Source organism: Poecilia latipinna, unplaced genomic scaffold (genome assembly GCF_001443285.1).
Source record: "Poecilia latipinna isolate Pla-1442-1.1 unplaced genomic scaffold, P_latipinna-1.0 Scaffold1827, whole genome shotgun sequence".
Classification (NCBI taxonomy): Eukaryota; Metazoa; Chordata; class Actinopteri; order Cyprinodontiformes; family Poeciliidae; genus Poecilia; species Poecilia latipinna.
In genome coordinates this window covers 2,757-13,131 of record NW_015114443.1, presented here as the reverse complement: position 1 = coordinate 13,131, position 10,375 = coordinate 2,757, and the positions used below count along the sequence as shown (strand labels likewise).

The 10,375-nt window shown below is 36.3% G+C and overlaps 1 protein-coding gene across 1 annotated transcript in view; it reads left to right on the top strand.

Annotated features, from left to right (window-relative positions):
- The window catches only part of LOC106934567 (collagen alpha-1(XXI) chain-like), a gene marked incomplete at its 3' end in the record, with an annotated part of 26,962 nt that extends 19,658 nt beyond the window's left edge, over window positions 1-7,304 (top strand). The window contains exons 12-18 of the mRNA XM_015014542.1: window positions 1,921-2,019; window positions 2,970-3,023; window positions 3,138-3,191; window positions 4,700-4,753; window positions 4,841-4,894; window positions 6,300-6,353; window positions 7,251-7,304. Coding sequence (XP_014870028.1) covers window positions 1,921-2,019; window positions 2,970-3,023; window positions 3,138-3,191; window positions 4,700-4,753; window positions 4,841-4,894; window positions 6,300-6,353; window positions 7,251-7,304 — 423 coding nt within the window. The remainder of the gene's footprint in view (window positions 1-1,920; window positions 2,020-2,969; window positions 3,024-3,137; window positions 3,192-4,699; window positions 4,754-4,840; window positions 4,895-6,299; window positions 6,354-7,250) is intronic.
- Window positions 7,305-10,375: the final 3,071 nt, after the last annotated feature.

Below are 10,375 nucleotides of genomic sequence, written 5' to 3'. Positions count from 1 at the left end.
CTACCAATAATCCTTTTGACTGATTTTGCCCAACTTGACAAAAAGCTTACAGAGACTTCATGATCCGTTGTATTTATGGTTTGGGTTTTGTGTGGTTTTCATTCCTGTTTTATTTATTATTTTTGGTTGTTGTGTTGTATCCTGGATATTTAGTTTAGAAGTTTTCTTTAAAAAATGTAAGTTTCCTGGTGTCTGAGAGGCTGAACTTACAGTATTACAAAATTATCAATATATTACTTGAAAATGATCTCAAAACAACAATGCTATTGTTTATTTCTGGGACTATTTAATGTCCAGCAACATTTGTTATTGTGACAGGCCCAACCATGTATCAGTTTTATTTGTCTTTTCCATTAAGCAGTGCTTTGTGTTTGTCCGTCCAGTCATTTGGCTCAGTCTGGTTTTCTCTGAGTGTTTCTCCTGTTCTGCTGGTCCAGGTGGAGATCCAGAAGTTACGTCTGTACTGTGATCCTCACCAGAGCGAGAGAGAAACTGCTTGTGAAATCTACTCTGTGGTGAGCTGTTTGCCATTTTAATCTCTCAAATATATGAAAGTTGCACACAGGAAGTTTGAATATATAAAATTTGTGTGTTTTTCTCTTTTTCTTTTATCCTCAGGATGATGAAAGGGTAAGGCAGATTTTTTTTCCCTTTCCTCATGCATTTTAATTGGGCTTTTCTTCATAACTGAGCACCACTGAGACTTGGATGTCGCTACGGTGACATCACTTATTGGTTTGTTGACTTCTGTTCTGAAGCCTCAAATTTCCATTTTGGTAATTTAAGTCTTGGTTTCTGCACATATTATTTGGAAAAAGTTGAGAACAAATTTTCTGTTTGACCCAATATATTCATATAAATGTATTACAGGACTGCTTTTAATAGAATCACATAACAGAAGTAGACTGCGCTTAACTTCTTGTACAGCTTTGCAGGTTAGGGCTGTTGTTTATATAAAAACAGACTTAGCAGCACAACTTTTAATAGGTTTATATTTGAGTAATATGATCATTGTTCATTCTATTCTATGAACTACTTACCACATGTCTCAAAAATTCCAAGCAAATATTTAGTATTTATTTGCAGAAAATGAGAAATGGTCAAAATAATAAAAAAGATGCAGTGCTTTTGGACCTCAAATAATGCAAAGAAAATAAGTTCATACTTATTTAGAAACAATAATACTAATGTTTGAACTCAGGAAGAGTTCAGAAATTTATATTTAATCCTGGAATAAATTAAAAACCTCCTGGAATAACCAGGAGGTTTTCAGTGTTGTTTAGTGCAGTGGGCTCTTCATGACTTCCACCTCTATGACATTTCTATAACTGAAGGTAATATATATACTTAATTGTACTATACAATTACATTATGTGAGTGGAATACACATAATACTGCCCCTTCAAATCCCAAGTGGCGGAGCAAGAGACAAATTCACAAAGTAAAAAAGCATCAACAATTTTTAAAATAGAAAAAAAATGTGCTGAAAATAAGTAGAAGATACAGTATATAGATCTAATATCATTAGACAAAACAAAAAGGAGAACTTGCACAATCATTTGGAGCAGCACAAAAATAATATCCAGAAACCATGGGAAGTGCTCTACAGTTTAATTTAAAAACAAGCAGCAATAGGAACTTTTTCCAGTTCTTCTGATGATGCTTATGTAAAGCAAAGTGAAGATATGATCTTTTACCTACACTTTGTGTAGGTAAAATCTAGGATTTTTGCATTATTACTCTGCAGAACTGCACTATTGAATAAATAATTAAAATACCAAAATGGGTATTTATGCTTGTGAAATATGATAATTGAAAACTTTAATCACATTTCCAACAAAGACATTTCAAGAGCAGAGTCTTAGAATGCTTAGCTGCTGAAATGTGACTGATTTGTCTGAACGTTTCCTTGTCCTCCAGTGTCCACTGAATCGAACAGCCACCCCGGAACAAGAAGAAGAAGAAGACTGCAACTGTGCCCTCGGCCCACCAGGGCAGCGTGGCCCACCAGGACGGATGGTAATACACAAACAAATACAGAGGCGCTTGATGAATGACCCCACATTTACCCTTCTGATGAAATCAAATGTGTGTGTGCGTGTGTAGGCTGTACAAACAAAGAGATCAGGCTCTGACAGTGCTGTTTCTTTTTCCACTTTTTTGATTAAACAATTATTGTCTGCCCACATCATATAGCATATATGGTGGATGCTAATTTCCTGTTGTGTGCTGTATGAAAACGGGCAGGAAAAAAAAACTAAACAAAACAAAAATCCCACAGCACATGAAAACCAGGAAACGGGGAAATGTAAATGACTGTTGATGTGGTTTTAGCACATCATGCAACAAAAATAAAACTAAACATATCAAGGCGTTCTTCTGCTTTCCACTAATGATCTGTGATGAGGTTCGGTTGTAATAAGTCTCTTCTGATGACTCTTTATTCATTCGGTGAAAATGAGAGCGGCCCAACCAGATGCACTACCAAGGCACTTATTTGTGCCTTTTTAAACTTACACCAAGAAACAGGCGGCTGAGTTTTCTCAGTTTTTATTTTCACTGTTTAATACATATATCAAAAAATAACGACATGCTATGAAAGCCCATATGTTTTCAATGTGGCAATTGAAGTTATTGGAACAACTATATTCAACTATATTGGTAAAGAAATATGTATTTTCCAACACAGGGTTTCTTTACTGAACACACAATGTTGCTTTGATTGCTTTAGCATAAAAACACCAATAAAGAAAATCATGTAATAGTAATTATGCAGAAGAATATTTACCCCAAGCTTAATGTAAATGGATTCACATAAAATGTTGTTAGTCTAACATACAACAACAGTGAATAATTGACTGACAGGCAAATGGTAGGTTCCTAAAGGCAAGCTCATGGCGTAGCTGACAAAATAAAGCTGTGGTCGATGAGTATTTCTGCCAATCACATGATATTTTTTAATGCTACAGGGTTTCAGAGGTGAAAAAGGGAGGGAAGGACCACCGGGACCTGATGGTAAGCCTGTAAGTGCCGATCACTTTCATCACAATTATTTTCCTCAGGTTGCTCCCTCCATTCTGTAGGACACATACTGAATAAATGTGATGAAAATTATATCAACTTGTTTTTGTCCTCAGGGTAAAGAAGGTAAACCTGGTGAAGCCGGCCCTCCTGGATTTCCAGGGATAAAAGTAATGCTATTCTACTTTATATTTATGAGTTTTGATTGTGGTTAGAGGAGATTCCTTGCAAACCTATGGACATAGCATTTTCAGCCTGTATCTAAATTTGTTATAAGTCATAGCTAATAAAATAATCAAAAATGAATGTCAGCAATAAAGTATATTGTCCTGTTCAGTGTACGTTGACATAAACTGTTGACTTTAATTACAAAAATTAGTACACGTTCAGTGACATTCCAAATTCTCTGCCTTTATAGGACTGATGCTGAAGAAAACTTTGGTGGTTGCTTCCATGTTAATAAAATCGTCAGCATCACCAATATTGTAAATTACTGAACAGGCTACAGTAATTATCCAAAATTGTTCCCACGTTAGCAAAACAATAACATAAACTTTCAGTTTTTAAAAAGTTGTTCATATAAGTTTTAAACCACTGCTTGTTGTCCTGCATCAGCTAGCTAAGGTGTTATGCTAGAGCTAGCTTGTTGCCAGTGTATCCTAGAAAAAAACCTGTTTTTAAGTTTAGTTTAGCCAGGTTAAGATTAATGAATTTATGTTCACAGCGCTGACAGATCCTGAACTAAATTAACAGCTCCAATATGAAGGTCTCATGTGTTTATTATGATTAGAAAAATAGCAGACATTATGCTAATTCACAAATTAGCATATTGATTGTTAATCCCTATTCTCTCTTTTTGTGTTTGCTTATGTGAGATATACTCTATATTGACTGAATTCTCAAAACAGCTGCTTTCTTTCCCAAATTGGAATGTTTTTATTATTAGAATATCAAAGAAAATGTGGAATGAAAACGCCCCATTTTGGCTGAGTTTGTAAACGCAGTTACTTCAACCCTCTTAGTACTGTTAAGTCTGTGCAGACATTTGGCATGAGTTTTATTTTCTTTTGCCCTTAAAACTGTTGTTGCACCATCAAAAACACATAGAAAAACATAATGACTGCCAAATACAGAGAGCCTAAATGTTCCTGGTAAAAGCAGCCAAAGTATATTTCTTAATTTGTCTACAGTCAAAAAGCTCTAAGGTGAAACAGGTGGCTTTTTATGATTTTTGAAATACTGTGCAAAAAAGGTAATTCTGTTGCCAATGTGTTTATCATTCAGTAGAATGATAAATCAACAGAATTACTTTTTTGTTGAATAGCTAATCATATTCTAATGAACCAAATCCTTTACTGCTGCTGTATTCTGACTTTTTAACCACATGTGTTGCCATGTAAATTTGATAAAAAATCCAAGTTAAAGCAAAAGCTGTTAACATTTTATGAATTCATTTTGCATATTTATACATATTTAGTAATCCAAACATCTTGATCAGGCAAACTGACTGTGGTGTCTTGGCTTATATTTGAAAATAGTTGTATTTGTCCCAAGGAAATAACATAGTGTGTATCCATCCATCTTTGGATACATATGTATGAGCATACAAACATACAGCACCACTAGTGTGGCACCCCTCTAACTGAAGTTTCTGAATAATTATCCGTCTGCTGGGCAGGGTGAAGAAGGCCCCCAAGGACTAAGAGGAGAGCCTGGTGTTAAAGGTATCAAGGCAAGTACATGACATTGTAGGTTTTTTTTTCTTGTTGTTGAATCTGTTGTGTAGTTCTGACAATGCTTTGTTTCACTTTGCGCCCAGGGAGACCGAGGGGAACCAGGTCTAACTGGAAAACCTGGACCAACAGGACCACAGGTGAGAGTGGAAGAGTCAGGAAAAGGTTCTATAGGAATGTCTTTCTGCTTTTGTAACATTCTTAAAGGAGGCTGAACTTCTCATGGCCTTGTCTTCATGTCTGCCTTTGATAGTTTTTGCCTTTCAAAAAGTTATTTAACATACCCCGGTATTGTAGTTACGTTTGTACTTTCTACCCTCATAACTGTATTACTTCAAATTTAAAGACTTATTTTCTGACCAAAGCAAAGAACGCCTCTGTTCACCACCAAAGACTTTGATAAGCTTCTCCAGAGAACTGAAGTGATAGAAGCAAAGATTCACTGACTTGAGGTTAATGTTGAGGTCAAGGCAGGATTTGGACATGAGACAACCTTACAGATGATTCAAAATAATGAAAGGACTGACAGACAATGACTCGGCACTATGACAACCCATCCTTTAGGTCTGAGGTAACCTTTACAGGATGAACCCTGCACTTAGACAAAACAGCGTGGCCACATCAGAGCCCAGATGTCCCCTCTTCGACCTCGGAACCGAGAACAAAACAAACAACAGGAGTTATCAATGTGGAATTCCACTGAAAAACAGGTTTGCTGAAATTCAGCAGGAGTTTACGAGGGAAACCTCAACTTCAAACATCAACAAGAGGTTGAGAATCCAGACAGGTTCCTCCTAAAGTGAACCAGAAACCAGAAAATAACAGAATCGTAGATGTAAAACAAAGAGGTTAAAATGCTCTGCCAACCCCATGATGTTATGCTTGATATGTTAGGAATAGTCCCATCAATTATTAATGATCACCCTGGAACTGAGGATTTAATCATACATGCTGGAGTGAATGATATTGCCAAACAAAACTATGAAATTCTGAAATCACCCGCTGAACACACTGGAAATCTCAAGATGTTCTGCGACCTCAGTCAACTCTGTTGGCAAACCCAGAATCTTCTGGTAGCGTCTTGATCTCTTCAAACCGGACGGATTCTGTCTGAGTAAATGTGGGTGGAAATTATTCACAACAAATGTCTTCGGTGTCATGAATCAGAAAAACTGCTCTGCCAAAAGCAAAACACACATCTAACACCAGCACCTGTTTACCTTTAGTGGATTGCTGCAGCGGTGTCTTCACAGGTCAATCAATCCTCCAAGTTCTGTTCAGAGTTGCCTTTGGTTAATAATAACTGGAGTATTCACTAGCATATTTGATGTCAATGATTTTGATGATGGCATTTGAGGACATATAATGATTGCTGCTTCTTCTTAAAGCTGCTGATTATTATGGAATATGTATATTATTAAAAGAGACAAAATTGACAGCATTTCAAAACTGTAAGACTTAGCTAATTGCAAGATACATTTCATACAGCTACTTCACCATAAAAGTCTGTTGGTTTCTGTATTTTTTTTTATTCCTTTTGTCCAGGGACTTCCTGGAGAGAGAGGTGAGGCAGGACCTGTAGGAGAAACTGGTCTTAAGGTGAGATTAAATAATTATTAAAAAATGGAAGCTGAACTGAACAAAATTGCATTTTCTGCAAAAAAGCAGCATTAACTGGTATGGCTAAGCTGATCTGACAAAGAAGCTGAACTGAAGCAGAAGCACTTTTAAGATACAAACTTACATAAATATTAAACTATTTTGATTAAATGTGTTTATGTAATGCAATAGAAAAACACTAGAGAGGCAAAACCCCCTGATGTTAAAGTCTAAATTACCAGGACTATATGGAGAGTTAAAATGAAAAAAAAAAAATAAAAATAAAAAATAAAACAAATACTTCATTAAATCAATAGTTGTAATAATTTCACGTGTCAAACTCGCCCATCAAAGTTCATGGGCGGGGCTTATACCAATATGTTGAGCTCCACTACCTTGTAATGGAGGACTTTCATGAACAACATAAAAGTCATTCAGACTCCATGATAAAGTCATGGGGAATCTTATAAAAATCTTACATAGTGTTGACAGATAATGTAAGATGCTCTGAAAAAAATCAGGCCAAGTGGAGTTCATCAGTGTTGTAGCCCCGCCCACAATCCCGCCCTCGACTTTAATGCCTGAAGTCGAGAGATAAAATTATTGTATGGTGATGCTGCAGAAACAAGAACCATAAAATAAGTAAATACATATTTAATTATTTATCTACATATGTTATTACATTTTTGTATTTTAATCATTTAATGGCACATTTAATAATTTATTTACCTATTATGTAAATGATTTAAACATTTGATTAAATATATTTATTTCATGGTACATTTAATTATTGATTTATTGATGTATTTTTTCAATTTTGTCTCTTTTAGCCCTCCATATCTCTAGCCTAGTTTCACAGAGCTGGACGTATCTAACAGCGTTTTTGTCTCCAACCAGGGGGAACCAGGACCACCAGGTATGGATGGAGCAGCAGGGCTAACAGGACAGAAGGTCAGTACAGAAAAGTTTGTCTAGATTGGACACAATATAGAGTGTACCATATTTATTCTAGTGACTTGAATTATTTTGGCTTGCAATTCTTTTCACAAGACAACTCAGTTTTAGTCAGACAATTATATAACATATGTCCTCTATTAAAACAATTAATTCAGAAGAAGTGTGAGATGCGCATATAAAAACATAACAGATATGTGAATGTATAGACACGCTGCATGTTATAGTTTACAATTTTGTGCATGCAAAGAACATTGGAGGGCAAAAGAGGATTCTTTCACTTGCCATCCATTAAAAAATATGGATGGCATATGGTAGAACAATTCCAATAACAAAACGAACCTGGGACTGTATGGATTATTAATTTAGTGGAGCGCCCCGCAGCAGGAAAAAAAAAAAAAATAAATAAAATAAAGAAAATGCAGAAAAACCATTGAAGAACAACTCAAAACCAGTCGTGTTCTTTTTTTTTGTTTTTTTTTTGCTCTCTGTGTTGACTATGCTACACACAAAAACATAAATTGCAACTTATTGCTGTAGGAACTTATTGCTATTGCAATACGTTGCAACAGCAGCTCCACAGCTCCACTAGTGTATCAAGATTCAACACCAAAAGCGCATAAACCTTTCCCACACAAAGACCAGAACATTCAGTCTGTTACAGTTTTATGTTTCCAGTTTTATGTTTCCAGGCATAATGTTTATTTTGTAATTATTAATAAGTGATTGAACACAGCAGTGGTTGATTAGCTAACATATCTCAGTTACGTTTATCATAGTCAAGCTAGCATAACTGACCTATTTCCCTCTCCCTCGCTTTTTTTTTCCCCAATTAGAACTTTTTCCTGACCTGTGAAATGTGACACTCTTGGACCTCGTCATCTAGTTGCCATTATGGCGACAAATAGTAGTAAAGAACTGCATCTCTCTTTCTTTTACATCACACGTACATTTAAGATTTAGAGCTTCACATTGACAACCTGACAGCTAAAACCAATGCTAGCTATCGTCAATAAGCAGATTTTTTAACCTCCATCAGGGAGATGGAAGGCGGGCTCTTGCACGTGTCCCATCACGTTGCAACACATCTCTACATCTTTAAACATTGTTTTGACAATTACGTAGTTCAACCCAAAATTAGAGCTTCTGCAAAAATAGTTTATCCTGCTAATTATCATAGTTTTGTACTTTGGGTTCTGGGGGAAAGGAAATTTAGCAATACTAGTAGCTAAACACTTACAAGTTAATATTATTTTATAAGAAAAACTACGGAAGAACAAAACACCAGTGTCATCGCGTAAAACAATGAGCTTGTCACTCATTAATACCACATGATCAGAGTGAGTCTGAACTATAGGTTACATGAGAAGTCCTCCTGTGGTAACTTCGCCCAAGCTAAATGAGAGAGCACAAGCACACATCTGCAAGCATGTGAGCACGCCCACCAACAAGCAAGTGTGTGATGCTATTTACAGTCCTCTCTGAACTCAACTTTGTCTTAGTAATTTTAGATCCTTCCTGTTATCATGATAAACTGTTTTCCTCAAGAATCTGGAAGTGTTCTGCTCCAACAGCTGCGTTTGTGTGTGTATGTTTCTATGAAGTGAAGTTAATATAGAATGACAACTAACTGCTGCTAACTGTGTGTTAGAAAACAACAACAAAGAAACCATACTTGGTATTTAATTTTTTTGAAACTAAACACAAAGTTGCATTAAAATGTGCCACTGTAAAAACACAAAATCTTACTAAGTATTTTTGGCTTAATTTCTAGTGCAAATATGTAAGTACAATTGAAAAACCGAAACTATATAATATATGACATTATAATAGTTATATTGTGTTAACAACTGGTTGTTAATGCTGGTGGAAAAGACAAATATGACAGGAAGTGGTGGGAGGAAGATGGCGCAGCAGGTTTTTAATGACTTATATGATTTTAACTATTTCTTATTCAATGGGAACACCACATTTGCGAAATTGTGTTTTTTTTCTTGACATTAGCAGAACATAGACAAAGTTTGGTGCACATTTATAATGGAAATGGCTTCTCCTGCTTTCCCTAATCAGCGGCTAAACAAGTCGGATTGTGTTCACACGTCTCCAGTCAGCACAACAAACAGCTCATATCCTCAGTAGGCTGTTTTTTCTGGGAATCTGGGTATTCTAATGACCCAAGGAAGTTTTTCTACACTCCCCAGTTAGCATAGAGTTAAATATTTGTTAAAGTAAGAGACGTCTACAGTCCTGCTTATGCTGCAGAGCAGAAGTACAAATCTCATGGAGCCTGCAGGGAGTGAGCAGTCAGTGATAATAAGAAAACAAAATAAAGATCCACATGTGAACCAAATTAGCACGCGGTGTGGTCGCCCGGGGAAACATCGCCGGCCTTCCGTAAAAGATTTCTTCTCTGTCATCCATGACAGCTCCATTGCATGTTAATGAGGCCTACAGTTAGATAAACTGTGATAGGCTTCAGTCTGTCACTGTGGCCTCTAATCATTGTCCTGGTCCATTTTAGCATCCACACAATAAGGCAAATTTCCAGCAAACAAGAGAGTGACGTGGCAGTGAAGATTAAAACATATCTTTGATGAAGGATTAGGTCTGTTATTATCAGAGTTTATAATTGTGATTAGGAGAAGCTCAAGCTCAACTGGGGAGGTGTGAAGTTTGATGTGACAAAGGTACCGTTTCGCATTTCTTCCCTATAATCAGGAAATGTATAATTGTCATCTGCGAGAACAGTAAGTGGTTTCGGTGTTTAAAATGAGAAACTTGCTTTTGAACCCCTGAATGATGACCTACTATCAACAAAATTACCAACTTGTGCAGACAAACGATGGAAATCAAAACGAAGCAAGTGAAAGTCAATGTTGGGTTATCTTTAACCTCTGTGTTTGCAATTTGCGAGAGACTTCAGAGGCCACCTAAAAATAAAACTCAGCTTAACTCTAAGCTGCTGTTAGACCACCAAATCGTAGGATCTGGAAGAAGCAAAAAGGAGGTCTATATGTTGTGTTTGGGGTTTGGCTTCACACCATAACCACCACTGATCTTCCTCATCC